The sequence below is a fragment of the Adiantum capillus-veneris genome, chromosome 15 (assembly GCF_014529385.1).
Source record: "Adiantum capillus-veneris isolate H3 chromosome 15, ASM1452938v2, whole genome shotgun sequence".
Taxonomy (NCBI): Eukaryota; Viridiplantae; Streptophyta; class Polypodiopsida; order Polypodiales; family Pteridaceae; genus Adiantum; species Adiantum capillus-veneris.
In genome coordinates, this window is record NC_140945.1 from 25029997 (window position 1) to 25053712 (window position 23716).

The 23716-nt window shown below is 42.0% G+C and overlaps 1 protein-coding gene across 2 annotated transcripts in view; it reads right to left on the bottom strand.

Annotated features, from left to right (window-relative positions):
- The window catches only part of LOC147440406 (Tetratricopeptide repeat (TPR)-like superfamily protein), a 126873-nt gene extending 120700 nt beyond the window's left edge, over window positions 1-6173 (bottom strand). Inside the window, exons 1-2 of one of the 2 annotated variants that reach the window (XM_086530147.1) lie at window positions 5884-6173; window positions 5361-5455 (exon numbers count right to left, since the gene is read on the bottom strand). In XM_086530147.1, the coding sequence (XP_086386273.1) occupies window positions 5361-5455; window positions 5884-6043 (255 nt within the window). In that variant the 5' untranslated portion in view covers window positions 6044-6173. Of the gene's footprint in view, window positions 1-5360; window positions 5456-5883 lie in introns of those variants that run through there. The other variant, XM_086530148.1, reaches the window with a different exon arrangement.
- Between the last annotated feature and the right edge of the window lie 17543 nt (window positions 6174-23716).

Sequence of the window (23716 nt, forward strand, 5' to 3'; positions counted from 1 at the left end):
CCGACGAGAGTGGGGCCTTCGGAGGAGGGTTTTACAACCTCTCGGGTGTTGTAACTCTTCTCTCTCCTTCTCTCAGTCTCATTCACTTGCACGCACAATATCCACTCACTTTGTTCGTGATCATAGCACTCTCCCTAAGACGGAAAGCTCTCTCTTTCCCTAATAACTAAAAGGAACCTTGAGCAATAAAGATCACTAATCTTGAGAAAATACAACATCCATTCCGCTGCACCTAACATTGGTATCAGAGCTTTGGAAGTGTTCTGCATTACTCAAGGAAAGAACCACAAGAATTTTTTTTTGCTTGTTGAGGTCGCCACGAACCCAAGTTCGCTTGGGCGTGTCGATTCCTAATCGTGTTTGGTTGAAGAGTGACAGGAATCCCAAGAAAGAAGGGCTTGTCCAACCTCCCCTTATGTCTCTTTTCACTCATTGAGAGCGGACCGTGCACTTAGTGGCCGGCCAATCGACGTGAGGTGGGAAAAAGCAACCGTGGTGTGAGCGCAAGGCCGCCAAGGGGTGCGCCCGCAGAAGGAGTAGAACTCGGGTGAAGAGAAGATCCTTCTCCAATGCGATTTGCAAGCGAAAGAAAACCTCAAGAACCCCAAGAACTCAAGAACCCTAGATTCTCAAGAATCAAGGACTTAAGAACCTCAAGACCCTCAAGAACCCAAGTTCCTCGTGAACTTAAGAACCCAAGACCCGCAAGAACCCAAGTTCCCCGTGGACTTAAGAACCCAAGACTCCAAGAACCCAAGATTGCAGAATGGTCATCACTCGAAGCGGAATGGATACGTCACTTGGAGGTGATGAGCATGAGAGAGGCGAAGAAGAATTTTCCCCACCAGGAGGTTTTTCTGACCCTTCCCCATCTACGACACCGATTGCACTAACACCTATGGAGGCTTTCGACAAGAGGATGATGGACAAGAAGTTAGAAGACAAAGCAAGAGATGCCGAACGAGAAGCAGAAAGAAAAGCCTACGAAGAAGACATGGCAGCCATAGAGCGTAACTACACACAAAGAATGGCAGCCCTAGATCGCGAGAACAAAGCAATAAGGCAAGAGATGTTGCGACTCTTTTCTCGAATGCAGGCACAGATGCAGCAAGATCGGGAAAAGGAGACTCTCTCAGTCTCTTCTTCTCCCAAGCATGATACACAGGATTTCCATGATTATGAGAAGCATGATGAATTGAATGATAATGATTTGCATGATGATTTGGATGATAAAGACAAGCATGATGATTTGGATGATAAAGACAAGCATGATGCGTTGCATGAAGATGATGTGATTGTTCACAAGGATGATGTGTTAGTGGATGCTTTTTCTAGCGAAGCTAACCTCGTTGCAGATTCGATCAATCACGAAGGATCGATCTTGGCTCTCGAGCCTAGGTCCCAAGAACCCCTTCAGGAAGAACCGATCTTGGCTCTCGAGCCTTGGTCCAAAGAACCCTCACAGGAAGTATTATGTGTTCGCATGATTGATACGCACACATTGTTCGAATCTTTCATTCGTGATTGTTTCCTGTATTTTAGTCAACATCGTTATGTGATCCCTTTTCCTAGGCATGACATATTGCATATTGAGCACGTTTCTCTCATGGATCAGCACGAATGTATGCGGATTGTTCATGAAAAGCTAAAAATTTTGTATGTAAGGAAGTCACATTTCATGTCTCTTCCTTGGCATGACACAGTTTCCGAAAGAGCACATGATAGTATGAGCACCAAACATGGGCATTTCCATTGTGATTTGCCACAGTTGATTGATTTCGATCAAACAGACAAGATTCGAGCGCATTGTTTGCATGTGTTTGATGAACGGATTGTCACTCCGTCTCTATGTTCATCTACATTGCATACACAGTCTTTAGCAAAGATAAGATTTTTTTCCTTCACTTTACACGGAATGGGTATGTTCATGGTTTTGTGTTGGAGATGGGTTCAGGAATTTTCAGCCATGGAGATTCTTGAAGACGAAAGAAGCAGGACTCTAGACGAAGTTGAAACATCAAAGGAGCCACAGAAAACTTTGAGTCGCTTTTGGCGCGGCCCAAAGAAGCAAGCGTTGCAGACCTTTATGAAGTTCAAGTACCGCACGACCCACACATCAGAGTGGGCCGGCGAAGAGTCCCTTCCAAGATTCCGGATACTATTGGCGATCTCCCTCGACGCCATACAGTTCGGTACCAGTACCTCACTTTGAAAAGGAGGGGATGTTACGTGACACATCCCAACCCTATGTGTCTGTGGACAAGCTACACCACAGCAGGGTTCAGTCAGTTCAGTGAAGTTTAGATTAGCAGTGATCTGGCACTTTTGTGAGTCTATTCGTAGACCGTGCATGCCCAGTCACTTAGCATAGATGCATATCCTCCGGTTGCACACAGCATGATCATCGAAATTCCCATTAGAATCCATTAGCATCAGGTAGGGGAATTTTCCAGTGCATTTAGCCTAATTTCCTATTTTTGGTTATTTTCACTTATTATTTTTAAGTGACTTTCCAACAAAAGTAGGTAGGGCAATTTTGCTAAGTTAATATATAAGCAAACCCAAGTTAGCAATAATTGGCAGAAGAGGCAGCAGGAGCTTCCCGCTCAACAAGCAACTTCTCAGCAGTAACCCCCCAACACCCCCAGCGTTTTTGGATCCCATCCTCGCCGGGCAAGTTCCCACCTTGGGCGTTTTTTTCCCACAGCAACAGCATCGCCATCAAGCCATTGGCCTGGCGTTTTCCAACAGACAACCATCGTGTTGTACCCCTTTCAACTAGCCTTTTTGCACCAAGCTTCCTCGCCAAGCAAAGCAGCAAAAGCAGCGTTTTTGACAAAGCTTCTCTAGCGTTTTTGGGTTGCAAGTGCCAGCGTTTTCAGCCCCTAATCGCAGCAGCACCATCAGCGTTTTCGGCCGCAAGGACAGCAGCAAAACGCAGCCATAGACCTGCAGCCTCAGCGTTTTTTTCAACAGTTTCATCATCAAGAAAAACGCAGCCAAGTTCAGCAGATTTTCAGCCTGACACAGTAGCAGATCAGCCCCAAGATGGTTGCAGATGTTCCCCCATTTTCAGCCATAAAAACGCAGCCAAAACAGTCATTTTCAGCCACCGAAACAGTCCCGAAATTCAGCGATTAGAAGATCCCAGATTTCAACCATCAAGTCTTCGTCGTCATCATCACCGTCGTCGTCATCGGCATAGTCCCATTGCATCAGTCCATTGCATACGCATTGTACACCTTTGTGCAATCAAAGTAGACCACTCTCGCCGACGAGAGTGGGGCCTTCGGAGGAGGGTTTTACAACCTCTCGGGTGTCATATCTCTTCTCTCTCCTTCTCTCAGTCTCATTCACTTGCACGCACAATATCCACTCACTTTGTTCGTGATCATAGCACTCTCCCTAAGACGGAAAGCTCTCTCTTTCCCTAATAACGAAAAGGAACCTTGAGCAATAAAGATCACTAATCTTGAGAAAATACAACATCCATTCCGTTGCACCTAACAGTAGGCAATAACATGGCCTTCCTCGCAAGATGATGGCCGTGAAGGTCCAAAATATTTAATTCTCCAAAATGCATGGCCATTTTGAGGTCTCCGTTCCCTGTTCCCCTTCCAACTTCCCGTTTCGAATCCCTGTTTCGTGTTTGAAACGTGAGTATCCGTAACAGGGAATGGCATTTCAAACTTTCATGACCGGCCATTCCCCGTTCTAAAATGTCGTTCTTGGTAACTATGGATCCTCAGGCTCACCCCAGAACTGACGATAATGCATGCCCAAACCAATGTGTACAACCGCCTGAGGATAACGAATCAAATTGCCAAACATGTCGACCACATCATCCACCGTGCGCACACCACGACAAGAAAGGAAGTAAGCCTAGTGTGGCGATCGATCTACAAGAGTAAGAGCAAAAGGTCGGCTCCAGTGAATACTTTCCAGACACAACGAATTCCCATCCTATGGTTGCCTGCCATTCCATGAAAGATGAGCCGCAACGGCTTTCCAAGCATCAAGTAAAGTAGAGGTAAGCGAACAACCAGGAATATGACCGATCATCTTGCCGAACACAGTCTCCCAGAGTGATGTCTGCCAGTGACGAAAGGCGAAAGTGGTAACATGCTGACACAGTGAAGCAATCATGAGAGTCCAAGGTTGGGCTTGCTGCGCAAGGGTAGGCAATAGCGTGGCCTTTCTCGCAATATGATGGCCGTGAAGGTCCAAAATATTTAATTCTCCATAACGCTTCGGCGTACAAAGCTTCTCCATTGAAAGTAAACGGAGCCATTTCTTGCGGGAATTAGTGCGCCACACAAGATAAACTATTAGACTTCAGCAATGAGAGGCGATGACAAGGCCAATGCAACAACGGCAAGTAAAACTGAACATAGGCCATCATGATGCTCTGCACTATTCAGAGACGAACATGCAACAGCCATGTGGACAATTTCCAATACTGCAATTTGACGTTGAGGTGTTGTATAATCCAATCCACTTGCTGGGTTGCAGTGACCTTCCATCCAATAGGGTACCCAAGTGGCGGACAATGACATGCAGATCAAGAATATTCCCGGGCATAGAAGATGGTGCCATTCCCATACATTGAGAGGCAAGACTTTGAATTTCGGGAAATTAACGTTAAGGCCTGTTGCAAGCCCAAATGTATCCAGTGCCTGCATGATCACGTGCATGTCATCTTGATGATTGCGGGGCATGAATAACGAGTCATCAGTATAAGCTCCTTTCAGAACACCTATGTGTTCTTCTTTGTATCTGATCTTTCTGATGGGTTTTCCTCACGTTGAGGTTTCCAGATTTACAAAAAAAAAAGGTGTGTGTGTTTGGCTCCCCTTTCTGCTCTCGTCTCTTCATTTGTTCATTAACATCAAATGCTGGATAGTACGAACCTTGACAAGATAGTGAAAACATTAGCTCCATCATGCACCATATTGAGACTAATACAGCATCTCCACTAATATTATTAGTCTCCAGTAGCAATGCTCATATGGACATATTATTAGTCTCCAGTAGTAGTGCTCACATGGACACATTGATATGCTACAGGGCAGAACCAAGCCATAATGAATCCTAGCTCCTACGTGATCAAGTCTAAATAATTGTAAGTATTCACAATTCCTGGAGATAATGATTTCAGTGGTGCTAGAATCGGTGTCTACCTCATTGCCATTCCCTTTGAGATTTGATAAACTACATTGGTAGATGATTAGAAACATGTCACTACTAAATCATAATGAAGTACAAATGTGCATTGTGATCCCAAAAACTCCTGCAAATTCTGAACTTCAATCTTGTAGAATTTTGGCTGAAGAAATGAATTGAGAATCAACATTTCGTACCTCAACTGACTGTTGGCATATGTCAGCAGCATAGAACGTACGTAAGCGAAATTCTTGGAGCCTATACGGCTGATCGCTGGCCGTACGCACAGGAACTATTCAACACAATGAAACAAAGTTCTGATGAGTAGAAATACCTTCCCGACACAACAATAAGCATATCCACAACAAAAAATATTAACCGGATCTACCTAGCACGCACACACATATTCATCCAACGCAGTAAGGAACATGAGCAGACAAGCAAGGACGTGTGTGCACGCAGACCCCCCCGCCCCCACCACATACACGGTCACTCATCGCTAGCTTGTTCACTCAATCACCCACACCCACAGAAACATTCATCACTAGCTTGTTCGCACGCATCCATTCACTTATCCACACACAAACCGCATTAGACGAGAGAATTTCAGCAGACAAGCATGTTGTGAGAAAATGTGAATGTGGCATTACATACGCCAGCAACTGATGAACAGAGTATGTAATGGATATACGTATGCAAGCAATCAGAGATGAAGCTGACCATCAATGTCCTGGATGGTGCAGAAAGGGCGCAAGATGTCTAGGAAGCTGAGATCGTTTTTTGCGCAGGATTCTTCAACAGCCGGCGTGGGAAGAAGCAACACCACCGGCGTTATGCGCTCCTGCAGACTTTGCTCCAGCAGCGTCTTCTGGACCTCCATGTTGCCGAGATCTCTCCTGCAGCGCCGGAGAGAGAGAGATAGAGAGAGAGAGTGAGAGTAACAATGCTAGGCCCCTGTCACACGTGACCCCCCTAGCCATGCCAGTGTCAAGGGATGTTTTTGCTGGACTCGTTGACACTCCCTCCCCTCATCACTATCTCGCACGGGGTCAAGCTCGGGATTAAAGGCCCAAATTTGGGGGCGCGGAGCGGCTTTGATAGCATGGTGAACTAAGGGTGAACTCAGGGCAAAAATGGTGCTTTGAGTTCACCCCGAGTTCACTCGCCTCATGGGGTGTGGGTCGAACCCAAGACCTCTCAATTGCCACACCGAATGCCCTCATAGCAAAGCCAACCTTTCAAGTCTCCATTGTCTTGTTCACACACAAGCGGAAAAGAAAGCAAATGCAGGGCACATTGGTTTTTGATTGGTTGTAGCAGTGCAGCACAAGCCATGGGCAGGGTCAGTAGTCGGAACATCGAGCAGCGCCCTTAGGCACGAGTCAACATTCGAACTCAGCAAGGCTAGCAAAGGCGAGTGTGCAATCTGAATTGCCTCACTCGAGGTGTGCACTTTCATTGGTCCACCTATGAGAATAGAGAAATGCGCGTGGCAATCTGAACCTAACTTAAATTAGCAAGAAGGTAGAAAAGTATACCACTAAAGAAATGGGTTTAGTGTTGCCAAAAGGTATATTCTAAAGACAAGAGGCTCGTGTGACAGCATTCCACCTGCCCATCTCTTCCTTCTTCTTTAGTTGCTTGATCGTGTGTGGTAGGAAGGGGGGGGGGGGGGGGGGGGGGGGGGGGTGGAGAGAGAGAGAGAGAGAGAGAGAAGAGAGAGAGAGTACCTTGAGAATTCCATCCAACATTCAAGTTTGTGCTCTCTTTATAAGTTATCTTCATCTGCAAAACCATCGATTGTGTGCTATTTGTATTGTATAGACATTGTCGATGCCGTTTTCACCGACATGATCACGGTCGTCATTGTAGATCCCTTCATTGAGACCTACACCAGGGAACTCAAGATCAGCTTGTTCGTCAAGATTGACAGTCTTCTTGTGAGGGCTAAAAACCATAATGATGCTGGGTCAGCTTTATTTTCCTTGCATGTCGATGCATCGACAACCATTCGAACTTGTAATCCATTCTCTGTGTCTTTAGCTTTCTATCATGAGACCAAGATAAGCACATTTCTTGCTGATGCTGCAATTTATGAGACTACTAGCCCACGTCCGCCTTTGACGACACTAATGTTTGTTGTTTTTCAAAGTCGTAATTTCCATGAGAGAATTGGCACTACATTCGGAGATTTGGTTGTTACTAATGGCCCGACCCTAGAAGACAAAGCAGTTGTGCGTATCAGAAACATTAGCTTCAGTGTTCCTTTCTTTCGAAGTTGACAAACCTTTTGTCATATGTAGGTGAGCTTTGTCAACTCTCGAAAGCATGACTACAATCGAGTCATAGCCCAGATGGCTAGGGAGGACATTGTTATGTTTGTGGCTAGGAATATTGGTCTCTTTGTTGGCAAGGTGCACTCATTGTCTGTTTTGGACATCACAACTTTGGTCCCCGTGGGAGGACCACGCTTAAAGCAAGAATTTACAACATCATTTCATAGACAGTGTGAGATTATCGGCTACAGTAGAGAGGTGACTTTGCATGATTTATACTTAACTAGATAAAGACATCTTTAGTGATCTTTACACTTTTGTCTTTTGTAGGTGGTGGGGACTTTGGGCTTTGTGAACTTCAATAGAGCTCTCTTGCATTCCCAATGCTCAATTTGTGACTCGCCAAAGGTGAAGAAGGTTTAAGGCCAACTGTACTATTCTCTTTGCAATAAAGAGCACATCATCAACACGGCCCTCAATCTGGAGGCACAGATCCGAAGTAGCGTTGATAGGCATGCTGTGACGGTTCAAGTGTCAGGGTCTATCGTGGATCGTCTTCTAACCTTGCCAAGGAGCTTTAAGGAGATTTACATGGAGAGCATTCCAAAGGCGAGGGATATTTTATTAGAATCTATTGTCGAGGGTGTGTTCAAAATTGGCACAAATGGGTTTATGATATCTTTTACTCCTCTGTTGGAAACCTAGATGCTTTGAGAGCATGCATTTCCATAGCTTTTGGCATTTCACCACGAATAACTACGCTTTCTTATCTAGACCCCTCTACAATTGGTGAATTAAATTTTTGGCTTGTCCATTGTATATCCAGTTTCATAAGAAAATCCTTTCCTTCTTTCAAGCCTTGTTGCCGTAGTGTCTCTCCATAACTAGCTTTCCTACTCTTCCTTCCTCTCCATCTTTTTAACCTTCCAAAGCACAATCTCTCTCTCTCTCTCTCTCTCTCTCTCTCTCTCTCTCTCTCTCTCTCTCTCTCTTTCTCTCTCTCTCTCTCACACACACACACACATTGCTAGGGATAGTGTGTTAATTTCTCTATACTGACACTGGTGCTACTGGTACTAGAGCTAAGTTTGGTACTGGTACTACTTGTGGACTGGGACTGATATTGGTACTATATTATACTAAACTAATACTGGTACTATATTATACTAAGACTGATGCTGGTGCTACATATGTATTGGTGCCGATGATACATGTGTATTGGTACTATACTGTACTAATACGGGTATTGTATTGGATTGAACTGGAACTGCTGCTACTTGTGTGATATATTGGGACTATTTGTGTACAATATTACATTGGACTGGTACTGGTGCTACTTACTGGTACTTCTTGTGTACTGACATTGAACTGGTACTAGTACTAGTACTGTTTGTGTATTATAATATATTAGAGTGGTGCTACTTGTGTATTGGTATTGGTGCTACTTGTGGACTGGTACTATACTGATCTAGTACTAGTGATACTGGAACTGGTGAAAAAATAGGTTGGCCCCTTACCCGGCTAGGATAGGGTAAGGATAGTATGGGCATTATGAACTAGTACTATATTGTACTGGTAATGGTATTGTATTTTACTGAACTAGGATTGCTGCTACTTATGTGATATACTAGTACTGGAACTGGTACTGTTTGTGTACAATACTATACTGGACTGATGTTTGTGCTACTTGTGATATTGGTACTGGTACTACTTGTGTACTAGTACTATACTGGTATTGGTACTAGTACGGTTTGTGTACTTTAAGATACTGGACTGGTGCTACTTGTGTACTAATACTAGACTGGTACTGGGACTGGGATACTGGAACTGGTGTAAATATGGGTGGACCTTTTGCACGCGGCTAGGATAATGTAAGGATAATATGTTAAATTCCTTGGATATTATTTATTGGGGCTAATTGACCTAGGGAATCGTGAAGAAATATAGTAGGTACTTTAGTAGTTGAGATTTTGGGTGTGCCTTAAATGACACTTAATTGACGTCTTAAATGCCACCACACACACACACACATATGTTCATTCGGCGGGTTTCCTGACTCTGTAAACCCTGTCATTTTTTGCTTAACTTCACAGTGGCTCCCTCCTAACAAGTCCGCGCTACAGCACCCTCTAAGTGCTATCTCATTCCCTCTCCTTGGCTCTCTCCCTCTCTCTTCCCCTGTCTCTGTATTAGGGGCGCTGCTGTATTCCTTGTACCTCTTGATGATGGGCCCACCATACTGCACTGGAGGAATGTGGCCACTTGTTCCAAACACTATAAAAGGTGAGTTCCCATGCTCACTTAGCATTGGTAATGTATGCTTCTGTGGTATGTATGTGTGTACCTGAGAGTTGTTATCTATACATTGGGATTGTGAGGGTGTTACCCGCAAGTGGTTGTGTTAAAGTGGTCGGCTTTATGGCAAAAGGCAAGGATAAGCAGGCTATTGTGGAGCTAGTTGCTCCGACTCAATCTCAATTGACCTATGGCATTGATATGGACTACTGTCCGAACTATTTGGTTGTGATATGATTAACCTGTTGTTATGGTTATATTCTTTGTGCATATGCCAGAATATACATGAATGGCAACTTCCACTGTATCATTTACGGCACTGGTTTTTTCACCTTATAGGTTTCGAAAAGGCTTTTAGTTTATGTTTAACTTATCATTGGCATATATATGTGCATCCTGTTGTCTCGGCTGAGAAATTCCTTTTGAGGTTAGGGATAAGTGGAAATACATATCTACGGACTTTTTCATAGGCATGTTTTTAGAATAACTTTAAAAGGTGGTATCCTCTTGCAAACACGGGATAAATGTTGCCTTGAGTTACTGTTTTTGCTAAAATATAATGACAAAAGCTCTTGGGAATGGCCCTATATGATAGGGTTGACTGAGGGGTCAACATACAGCCTGTTATGGCTGGTGTGGCTGGTATGATACTGATGTTGTGCCTCTGAGTTTGTTACCGAGCTTACTATTAATGCTCGGTTTGTCAATCTATATTGTTCTAGTGTTATGGATATAGAGCTTTATCATCTTCTCACTTATCCATGAATGGGTGGTTGTGTACAGAGTTATGATTGATTGTGGCAGAGTGGTTATTCTACTGATGTGTGCTTATGGGGTTGGTATCGAGCTTACCATGCTTGCTCAGAGACGGTCTATGCCGACTTAGTGTTATGTATATTGATCCTTTGTAAAAATGCTCAACTAGCCGAATATGGTCATTAATGTTGTGAACACGTCTATGACTTGTTGTGGCCGATTATGGTTAAGATAATGGTTATGAAAGGTTGTGGATTATGATAAATACGGTTGTAAATGGGCTCCTCATGAATCTGTAAATGGCTATTTATTGGATCAAAGTTATGGACCATGGCGTCTCACTTTCCTAGCTTTTTGAATAAATGTGTAGCTATGGTATCCCAGCTATGTGTTGTATGTTTCAGGAGAGTAGCACTCATACTACTACCTTACATATGGTTTCGACTCTAACTAAAGAGATGTAGGACTTAATTACTAACATCTTTTGATGTTACAAGTGTCTCCTAAGTATAGATTGACTGCACGTATGAGCATTGCCCCACTGGCCCTAAAAGAATTAGCGGCAATTAATGCCAAACTCTATAAAATCAAGAAATAGGTATATGTGGCCCACTTCGAGGCTAAAATGCCTTATAAAACTCGTCTCTGGCCTTATCTCATGAGAGCTTGCAAAGCTAAAGGGGCTCCAAATGTTATTGTCCCTTGTAAAGGAAACCATCGCTGAATATATGAGTAGCTTCACATTTCTTATTATTTATCTTTTGAAAACATTTTACATTACATGTGGGATACCCATGCATCACCTGCATACGGTGCCAATGTTAACTAAAAGTTGTGTTGTTCCATGGGTGCAGGTGAGGGTTAACTTCTCAACTACAAAGTTCCTTGGAGTGAAGATGGTGGATTTATATATCTTCAAGCTCTTAAGTCTCTTGTACTTATGTATAAAGACCGTTCTGCACTATGAATGGGAATTATACCACCTTTTCACTAACATAGTTTTTAGTGTCTTTTGTAATTTGAAAGAATTCTTTGGTGTTTATGTTATAATATTACTGGATCACACACACACAAACACACAAGACGGCTAAATATCTACAATCTTTGCTTGGCTTTGCAATGACTCACTTAGTCGATTGCGATGTTGACACCGTTTTTGCATCGCAGTTTTTGAACAATTCATACATCTTCCTCGCGCTATACCATCTCCAAAATTCAACAGGTGCACCGCATGACCTTAGATCAAATTTGCTCAACAACTTGTTTGAGAGCTTCTTGCTTGAAAGACATGTTATCCCGGGTGCATGCCTCTTCTTCCCTACCGTGAAGGCCACTAACACAATGACGGCCACAAAATTCTCGTCTTTGTTTTCAACATGCACCAATTCACTTGCCCTTAGTCTCGATGTATTAACGGCCTTTGCTTACTTTGCGAGCTGTAGGTTAAAAGTGTACTTGAAAAGAAATGGAAGCGTGAGAACAATGATCTTGGGGATGCCATCGAAACCATTTCTTGCAAAGGGTATTTTGCTCTCCGGAACAAGCAACGGCATCACATACCTTCTCGTCTTCGTAGCGTGCTCAAGCCGTGAATGACTGCCTAGAAAGAAGATGAGGTGGCCACTTTGCATCAGCTATGTTTGTTGAATGAGGCTTTGCCTGATGTTGAGATAGTTTGCATGTTCCAAGATAAGCACCCACACATGTTGCACACAACCCAGGCCATGAAATGCAAGCTTTCATGCATGAAGAAAGAGTAGGGGCTGGTCACTGGTGCTTAGACATGACGCACCAGTGCCAGGTTAAGCAAACCGATTAAGAGATACATCAAAAATGTCAAGGACACGCCCATTACACCCTGTGAAAAATATGGCCACTTACTATTTTGGCACCAGCTAACACGTCAGCTTTTGCCTTCAGCTGTAGAATCCACTTCGACGAAGCGAAGACGATATGGGGATGCTTTTGCCTGCACCCGGTGCAAGAAACACTTGGAAAGCGATAGCAATCACCTATGGACCTTGCAAGAGACAGGGTTCAATCCATCACTTCCATATGTGTCGGATCTAAACCCCATAGAGGCATGCTTGGTCTCCATTTGTATCCCCTTCGCCAAGATACGTGAATTGACATATGATAATCAGTATGGGCTTAGAGGCAGCGTTGTCAGTGTGCTTGCCAACTTGGAAAAGAGTGAGGCTGTGCTACCTTGCTTCATTGAGGACGAGGCTTCTGTTCTTGTGGGAATCAAACAAAAACTTGAATATGATAGATGTTACTTAAGCGGCATTGTGTGACCCCTGCTCACAATGCGTGCAGCCACTACACCGCTACCCACACCGCTCTACATGCGAGAAGGTGTTGTCATCAACAACAAGTGGCTTGTGCACCTTTCTAGTCTAAGTATGGCTCTTGAAAATACCCTTAACGAAATTGCACACGATGTTAATCTTGAGGATGAACAAACTGATGTCATGCTTCATGGGGTCACAAGTGCGGCAGAGGTTGTTGAGTATAGTGGCAAGATTCTTCATGTTGCACCTTGTGAGGGCAATTCACCGTTGAGCATCTTCACGGACGAGTACTGCGAGGAGTTGAGCTTCCCAACTCTTTTCTTCGGGTCCCCTAGAAGATATAGAGAAGCCGCAACCAAAGATTGCCAAACGATTGCAAAGTGGGAGCTCATGAATGTCGACAGAAGATTTGCCTTGAACATCGACAAGTTATTTTTCAAGTCTGTCAAAATTATGTCATGACAAGTTGCTTCCTCTGTTTGGGTGTGAATGCACAAGGGAAAGCTAGATGGTGCAACGCTGACTGCAATACAAGTTGTAGAAGACACAAACATAGAGAGGCTTCTCAGCTCAAGGTCAGGCTTTAGAGACTTTGAGGCACTTTGCACATCCCCCGACTGCAAGGAAAAGATGAAAAAGAATGTCTTTGCAATGATTCGGCAACTTGGACCACCTACAACAGGTTTAACTCAATGAAATGCTTGTCGTGCATTGATTCCTCCATATGCGGCAAAATACGAGACTTCTTTTTCATCACGGAGTTCTAGAGTCGTGGTAGCCAACATGATCATTGTTTGTTGTGGCTAGAAAATGCTCCATCACTCACCACCCACTCAAATCAAGATATTGTATTGTTTGTAGATACCCACATCAGCACAAATGGATCCATCTTGCCCAATGACCTTTCTGAAGCTCACAAGCACAAGCATCATAAGGCCTGCCAAAAGAAGAGCAAAATTTGTCGTTTTGGTTTTCCACATTTTCCCATGCCATTCACAACTATTATCCGGCAAGGAATACTTGAGGCGAACATAGCTAGACAAGGTAATCTTTACTTGCAGCAAGTCAAAAGACAACTCAGTCAAATTGATTCACAAAATGCACCTACATAACAAATGCAACTCTCCATGGAACATTAGTTGCTTGCATTGTAAGCGACCATCTCAGGACCCACTATTTTCCTCAGATGCAAACCAAACGATATATTCACAAACAACTTCAGTAAATCAGTAGCTTCACTTTGGGATGCAAACACAAATATACAATTCCTGTTAAACGCACATGGAGCAGCAAGCTATTGCACCTCATACATGACAAAAATGGACAATACATTAATAGAAGCAGTCAAGACATAGGTCAATCACTGTGTCGCAAACAATGCAACAACGTTGGAGAGACTGTGAAAAAGGGTGGCACAATCCTTAACACACAACAAATTAGTTCACAACAAGCTCCTCTCACTTCCATAGCATAGCTCCTCTAGAGAATTCATATACATAAATACTAATCCACCTGAAGAGCGTGCTCTAGTCCTAAAAAAAAGAATGCCTTGCAAAAATTGCACCTTGACACAACAGAAATCTTCTCTACCTCCATCATCGACAAAAATGCCTCTAGACCACGCTCGTTCTTTGCCATGTGCTTGGCACAGTTTGCATCCACAACCAAAAACCCCTCCAAGATTGACACGTTATTGCAAAGGGCATGCATCGTAGATATATTAGATACAATAAAGCCAAAGACCCTGACAACCACTACAGAGAACAATGCCTTCTCTTCTTGCCATGGTCAAGACATGAGAATAGCATGTGCCCGAAGGTTTGTCCTGGATTGATTTCTACACTTTGAACATTGAGACCTTGAAAAACAATGAAGTTCCTTGAACGATTCCAACAATGCCAACGTGATGATCAACACTCCATCAAAGCAACCGACCAAGAAACCATTTTCTTTGCATTTTACCAAACATATTGTCATGACATATGAGGATTTCCACACATCAGTAAAGAAGCTAAATCCATAATTGCGACTCATCCTCGATGATGTCATGCTCAAAAAATGCATAGCACCATCAGAAAAGATACATCTCTTCCTCACAGGTGGAGCGGGCACCAAAAAACATTCACGTTGCTCTTGCTAGTTGAAGCTCTCATTCGTTTCTACACGCACAAGTCGGGTCACAATGCCAACTTTCTTAAGGTGCTAATGGCATATACAAGCAAGGCAGCATTCAACATTGGTGGTACAACTATACACTCAGCTTTACATTTGCCTTTGATAACTACGACACACACAAGCCTCGAAGCAAAAAAGCTAGATGCATTGTCCTTACTTTATCAAGATTTGGAGCTTGTAGTGTTTGTTGAAGTTTCCTTGATAGGATCAAGTGTCTTCTCATTGGATGACTCACGTCTTCGTGCCATCAAGAGAAAACACGACCAACCTTTTGGTGGCCTTGATGTCATACTCTGTGGTGACCTCTGCCAAGCTAGCCCAGTCAAAGACTCTTGGATATTCACAAGCAAGCAAGCTCTTCTTGAGGTGATTGCACCTCCCCACTGGCATGAATTCCCTAAGTGCTACGAACTAATGATTACAATGAGACAAACCAATGAACAATTTATAATGGTGCTCAACCAAATGAGAATTGGTTCACACACCAGCAGCAATCTTGTATACATTAACAACTCCTTCCACAGAGATTTGTGTTGACATAATTATATCACACATATTCTACTCTAGCAAGGCAAAGGATGAACACAATGAAAAGGTCTTCGCACAATTTCCTGGTGAGCCACACATATTCAAAATAATTGACAAGCATGCCACTTCTTGCAGCAAAACAATAGCAATTCCATTGGATGCCAAGCAAAATGCGAGACTCCAAGCAACATTGTGCTTGAAGCCAGGCCTAGTGGTCGAGCTATGTGCTGGAAACCTCGACATTCTCGATAGCCTTGTCGATGGTGCAGAAGTCATTTACAAGCTCTGCACTACAGTCTCCAGCATTACATGCCTTGGGATTCATTTCACCAACCCTAGCATAGGGCAAAAACAGAGTTATGAACACCGCCATCTTCGCAACCCACTCACATCGGTTGGTTGGATGCCAATTCTTCACATCACACGTGAATTCTAGATTGGCAAAAACCACTTCCACACCCTCACACGCAGGCAATTCCCAATTCAGCCTATTGTAGCATGCACAATTCATCGATCGCAAGGGCTTACACTCAACACATTGGCTTTCAACCCCAAAGGAGTTAGATCTCATGGGCTCACCTACACTGCTCTCACACGCATTTGTGACACTACAAATCTGTATTTGGTAGTGAGCCTACTTCTCGACAACATTTGTGTCGACCCATGTGTCCTCGAAGAGCTCCACAGGTTGAGAACAGAAGCAGCTTATTCTCCCATCCAAAAGCAGCTGCATCTCCACCAAGATACACATTACATTGTACAGTCACTGAACATCATCTCTCTTAGAAAGCATGCATACGATATCATCCATGACAAAAGCCTAATGGCTTCCGACGTGCTCTGCCTACAAGTGACTCGAAAACATGCGACAACCATTCCAGCATTTCGCAACATATTCTCATCACAACTACACGGCGTCTCCATTCTCCATAAAAGCAACCTGATACCTACACAAATACACATTTGCATAGATCAAGCACTTGAAACGATCCATGCAACTTTCCACAGAGCCAACAAGTGCGTGGCCCCCAGTCGTCTCGCTCTACAGGGCACCGACATCATCACTCCCAGGATTCTTGGAGAGCATCTCTACTCTCCTCGATTCAACCTGCACCATGCGACCAATGATCATAGCAGGAGATTTCAACATTAACGCACTTGATGAAACCAGCATATACAAAACCCTCTCCACCCTCATTCTTCAGCACGGAATCCACCAACTGATACACCATCCAACCACAATACACAACTCTATGCTAGACCACATATGGATTAGCAATGACCTGCCGCAAACCATGTCTAGCACCAACTACAACTATTGGCCCGAGCACTCCACTACATATCTCCTCATCGCAAAAAGCTAACCTTCTCTTACTTTCTGCAGACCATCGTGAGTTCTCACCTTGTTTTTAATGTGTAAGAATTTGGTCACTACACTCAAGTTTTCTTCATTCTATCATTCACAAACCAATAGTCAATTTGGTGTTTTGTACACTCAAGTTTTCTTCATTCTACGTTCACAAACCAATGGTCGATTTGGTGTTTTGTACTTGTTGAAGTGTTTTGTCTTTGACCATAAATTGGAGTGGATAAGTATTTACCACTAGTGGAGTTTGCCTACAGCAAGATGGTTCGTATGTCTACTAGGAAGGCACCTTTGATATCTTGTGCACCAAAAATCATATCTTGTTGAGGATCTTGCTACGATGCCATATCATCTTTGCTACTAGGGAACATGGGCTTCTCCTTTTTCAAGTTAATCTATACAATTATAATGGGGGACACTTGCAATTTGTAGCTTGAAAGCTTCTCTCACACCAAAAGTGAAGCTCACAAAGTGGTTGCTACGCCTAAGTCTCTCCTCAAGCATAGAGTGTTGGAGTGCTATGTGAGATATTGCAAGTTGTTTTATAAGAAGGAGAGGGGCCTATTTATAGGTTGGAGACCCTCATTAAATATTATTTGGAAATCCTAATTTACAAAAGCTAACAAATCAAGATTATGATTTTTTCTGAATATCAAAACATTGCGGGCCTTCTTTGTCTACTTGAGTCATGGATGTGGGCTCAAAAGAGAGCGTTATTGATGGTAGATAAGGTGAAAGTAGAGTTTTAAGGAAGGAAGGGGGGAGAGAGAGAGAGAGAGAGAGAGAGAGAGAGAGAGAGAGAGAGAGAGTTACTATACACATGTCTTGAGGTGAGGTGTCTTTTATGGTTAGGTCAATGGCTATTTTGTGTTAGCATGTTAGTGGTTAGTGTTAGTAATCACTAGAAAGTTAATGATATATTTACAATGGGTAGAATGAGGTGGATGGTTGAAGTAAGAGGGTTGAATGAAGTAAGGAAATCCTTGTGCTGGTGAAGCGTGAATAAGTTTTGGACTTACTTGTGTAGGTTCTCAAAATGGCTATCGATCCTCTTCTTCTTCTTCTCTTCTTTATGCCATCGCCACCAAGGTTGATTATCGCGATAAAAATGGCAATTTGGTTGATGAGATCTCTCAATTTACAGAGGTTAAGCATGGTTTACATGCTGAATTTCATGTATATAGAGAAGGGGTAAGATGGAATTGTACTTTGGAAGTAATAGAGAGAGGCATAGAGATGGTGTATGTACATGGAGAGCTCATATGAGAGCTATGGAAGTAAGAGGGGAGGTTAATAGTGAAGAAGGTGAGAGAAACCATGGAAGGTGCAGGTTTGAGTGAGGTATTGAGAGGAATGAGTGCGTGTGTAAAAGTGTGAAAAGAGGTGAGAGAAGACTATAGGCTACTTGTGAGAAAAGTGGGCAGATTGGAGTCCAATAAAAAAATCATATCTTACTCGTGGTAGCTCCAAAAATTATGAAAGTTTTTGAGATGATTATTCAGCTCTTGGTCCACATTTTGTCTTTTAACCACCGCTTCAAATTCAAAGTGGAGATGGATATAAAAAATCTCACCAAAATGCTTATTTTTCTTCACAAAAAAGTCTTCATCGCCCCCCCTTTTGTTGAATTTTCATATGGCTCTAAAGGTGAGCCCCTCCTTACATTAGAGCATGACCTAATTGATTCTTAGGGGTTTGAAAATATGCATGGTTGTGGATTATGCATAAATATAATATATGGATATGATGAAAAAAAACAAGCTAGTATATATAAACAATTCATGGAATCTAAAATGGTGTGGGATATAATATATATATATATATATATATACATAAAAATATAGGAAATCAAATGAGGAGGGCCCTCATTTGTTTTGTTGATGTATATTTATTTACATGAGGTAAGAAAGAGTACCTATAGGAAATTGGAATTTAGTAAAAGGCAATGACTGATGGTGGAAAGTATTTTTGAGGTTTTCTCTTGGAGTGGATTCACAAAAAAAAAAGAGAAGTTTGCATGAAATGATTTTTTATAGAATACATAGGTAAGAAAGATTATGATAATGGTGAGTAAATGTACATAGCATACTTAGGAAAATAACGCACACCTAAGTAGAAATATTTAAATAAATACCAAAATAATTATGAAAATTCTCTATTTTTAGGCCCTATATACAATGAAACATTTATACACCAATGGGCCATAATATACTTTGACTTTTGTTTTTATTTATTTATTTGGCTCAACTAGCCTAGTGACTAGTTAGCTGAGGGTTTTAAGAAGATATGGGAAAAGTCCCCTAACTCACTCACGTCTACGTACAATGAAAAGTAAGAATAGCCACAATGTTTAGGGGATCTTGGTAGGGTGAGGTAGCTCACTATGATAATTTTGGATAGCCAAAAAACGGCTATCACTACTATATAATATATCCGTGTCAATGCTTATCTTATAAAAATACTAAAAGATACTTTATGCATTTTATAATTTAAAAAAAATTTATCAAGGTAATTCATTTAAGGAAGGATTCATTCACTAACTAAACAAATGCACGATGGGGAGGATTTGTCTGGAAACATTTGAAAGTTTTTGGCTTTTCAATATGTACTAGTATGTGACCCGCGCGTTGCTGCGGCCAAAGAAACATTGACTCTATTCTTCTAGGGCTATCTTCTTTTCTAAGTGGAACACTATTCCTATTATTGAATAAAACAAAATACTAAAGGTACTTTATGGATTTTATAACAATAAAACAAACTATCAAGGTAATTCATTTAACGAAGAATCCATTCACTAACTAAACAAATGCACGATGGGGAGAATTTGTCTGGGAACATTTGAAAGTTTTTGGCTTTTCAATATGTACTAGTATGTGACCGGCGCGTTGCTACGGCCAAAGAAACATTGCCTCTATTCTTGTAGGCCTGTCTTCTTTTCCAAGTGGAACAATATCAATACTCTCTTCCTATTATTGCATTTTTTTAAAAGATGCATGACACAAACTCTTGATATATTCTAACAAACATAAACATATGTAAGATGCAACAAACATAAATATATGTAAGATACTGCAAAGCATTCTTTGATACCAAACTTGGAAGCTTCTGATAGACATTATTTTTCATGAGGTGCTAGCCCTTGTTAAACAAACTTAGGGTAGAGAGAGAGAGAGAGAGAGTCTCTTGCTTTTGGTCTATCCTGGTCTAGCAATCCTACCCAACTTGATTATATAGATTAGATAAGTTAGGATGGTGTGAAGTGAAAGCTTGGAGAAGTTAATGTAATAATAATGCTTTTTTTGCCTACCGAAAGCCATAGGGGAACGTTGAGAAAATGTGCATCGTTTGAACCGTTGGTATAGAGGTTTTTGATGGTGGACAAAGTCCTCTTTGATTGAAAAGGAAGGTTACATAAATATTATCTTCCTTCTATAATGTAAATGTTCTTTTAGAGTCTCATCTACTTTTGCATTACATTTCCTTAGCAAGCACATTGATTCTTCACCTTGTTATAAACAATTTGAAGGGTGCCTTTACTTTGCATTTTTGAAGGTCATAAAGAGCTTCTCTAAGTTTGCCTCCACGTGTCTCCACCCAATGAACCTCCCTTTGTAGGTTTCCACGGACTTTCCATTTCAAGAATGATCTCCAACCATTATATGTATAATATATACAATGGAGTTTAACATTTTTTAGAAAGGAGAGAGCCTCCACGTGATGAGTTTTTCGTGCATTGCATGGACTTCACCTTTGCCAACTTTTGAGCCTTCGTCGTTGTGGTGTCATCTTGCCTCCTTTTAACTCCAACTTTTGAGCTGTCATCGTTGTGGTGTCATCCTGCCTTCTTTTGTAAGGCTCATTCGAGCACGTTGTGCCTTTGTGTGTGTGTGTGTGAGAGTGAGAGAGAGAGAGAGAGAGAGAGAGAGAGAGAGAGATGTATGGTTGTGTGCACGCACAACCTGTGTGTGTATGTGTGAGAGGGAGAGGGAGAGAGGAAATAGCATCTATGAGAGCGCTCACAAGCATGCTTCTGCATCCAACCAAATCATGCTCATCATCAGTGGCGTCTCTCTCTTCCTCAATGGCCTTACCATCACCGAAATTGTCATCACCCTTGTGCTCCTCACACCCGTCTTCATTTCTTAAGCCTCATCCGCGTGCCTGTGTGCATTGTGCTATTGCTATGCGTGGCCGGCGTGCTCTTTGCTGGAGGTACTGTGGGTGCTGCTATTATGTCTGTGCTCTTATGGGTTTGCAATAACTTCAAGGGATGACACCAAGGCCAGGGCTCGAATCAAGTAGAGCATATGCGACAACATGATTATGAGGGTGATGATCAAGTTCGACGAGAATCTCGAGACATGCATTGGTGTACAAGCCTAGAGCAAGGTAGTCCTAGGTGCAGTTGCTCTATAATATAGAAGATAAGTGTGACATACTATCTTTTATGTGTGTGTGTGTGTGTGTGTGTGTGAGAGAGAGAGAGAGAGAGAGAGAGAGAGAGAGAGAGAGAGAGAGAGAGAGAGAGAGAGAGAGTTATAGTTGCGTATCATTTTTGTGGTAGGGTGAGATGAGTTGCACAATTAATGTGGGTGAGGCCTTAGATAAAGCATAGAAATGACTGCTTCCCCCGAGAGACTTCCTTGTTTGAAAATTGACAAGGTAAGGCCTGCCTAGGAAAGAGCGTACGAGCGAGAGAGAGAGAGAGAGAGAGAGAGAGAGAGAGAGAGAGAGAGAGAGAGAGAGAGAGATTGTGAGTCAATGCTTGAAAAACACTTTTTCCCAAAACTTGAAAAACCTACATAAGAGTTTTTGGTGGTAAATTGACTCTTTTGAATGGTTTTCACACTAAATTTTGTAGGTTGTGTCACCTTCAACTTTAAAATTTAGAAATTAATCTCAAAATTTGTAGATAAGATTGCATTAAACCTAGGTTTTTTTTAGCAACACTGGGAGTACGAGAGAGAGAGAGAGAGAGAGAGAGAGAGAGAGAGAGAGAGAGAGAGAGAGAGAGAGAAGAGGGGGGGGGGGGGGAGGCAAGAACACTTGTGTTGCAAGTGCACAAAGACACAAAGAGGGAGAAAGGTAAGAGAGGCTTAGACGTAGTAGGGCTCTCGCTCGCTCGAGGAAGCAAAAATCTCTCGTGAAGATCTTGCTCCCATATACAATAGATAGAAACGTTCAAATACGTGTTAAAAGACAACGGACGATTTGTGGTGGCCGACCATAGCCAAGAAAGGACAACTCACATTGGGACATCAAGACAATTTGCACATGCATATGCCTTGCAAGGTGAGCACACATTCATTCACCTCCATTGTACACCGAATTCTCACATTAACCACATTCCTACATATGAGAAATTTTAAAGGTGACTTGAAGGTTTTTACACTAAATTTCTCTAGGCTTTGTTGGCTTACTTGCCTTCAAATTTAGAATTAAGAGGTAAACCTAATTTTTGGTTGGGATTACACTAAATCTTTTTCTTTGTTAAGCATGCTCATAGACATAAGAAATTTGAAGGTTTTTAACGTAAATTTTGAGGCTTTGTAGATTTTCTCACATTAAAAGTTAAAATTTAGAGGTAAGACCTAAAATATTGTAGTTGGCTTTATACTTAGCCTGGGTTTTTTTGAGGACAAACAATATTGTTGCTCACAAACTTAGAAACCATGCATATATGATCATACTAGATCGCTTTTATTGTTAACCATGCTCTTAAATATTGTAAATTTAGAGGTAATTTGGATGTTTTTTTGCTAAATTTATTTTGGCTTTTTAGTTTTTTGGCCTTCAAATTTAGAATTTAAAGGTAAACCTAAAACATTGTAGTTGAGATTACCCTAAACCTCGGTTTTTTCGAGCATTGACCAATACACAATCCTCTATACCGCAAATTTTGTAAACTTGCAAATGAGAAGTTTTAGAGGTGAATTGCCTACATTCAAAGGTTTTTGCACACGTGGATGCAGACACGCGTGTGCGTGCACACACACACACACACACACACACACACATAATCTTGACTAAAGATGAGGATAGGGCTGAAAATGAGTAGGCTAGAGGTATGCCAAAATGAGTGGTGTATACTTTGCATGACAGGAAATTGGATGCACCTTTGTCTAGTCGTACTCGTTCAAGTTCTCGCCATGCATCTTATGCATCGGATTGTTATGCTTTGGATGTGTCTAGCTTACATGATGTTGAGGAACCTCTATCTTTTGATGAAGCATAGAATTTAGAAAATTGGATGGCTGCCATGCAATGTGAATATGATGCACTTATAGAAAATGACACATGGACTTTATGTGATTTGTCTCCTGGCAAAAAGGCCATTAGGACGAAGTGGATTTACAAGTTGAAACGCAAGCCAGATGGTGAGATTGATCGCTATAAGGCTTGACTTGTTGCAAAGGGTTATGCACAACAAAAAGGCATAGATTATGAAGAGACTTTTGCTCCCACTTGTCGTATGACTAATGTGCATTGGGAGCTCATTTTGGTTGGGATGTACATCAATCAAACATTGTTACTGCTTTCTTGAATGGTGACATATTTGAGGAAGTTTATTTAACACAGCCTCACGGTTTTGTCAAGAAAGGACAAGAGGATAAGGTGTGCAAATGTAACAAAGCTTTGTATAAGTTGAAGCAATCTCCCCGTGCTTGGTATGAGAAGGCTGACACTCATTTGGTCAAATGAGGCTTTTGTAACAGTCCAACAAAAAAGCACATTGTATGTAAAGCGTGAGGGTGATGTACTTCTCATTGTGGTTCTTTATGCGGATGATTTGCTGATCACTAGACCAAATGAGAGACATATTTCTGAGTTTAAGACTGATTTAAATGCTAGTTTCAAGATGA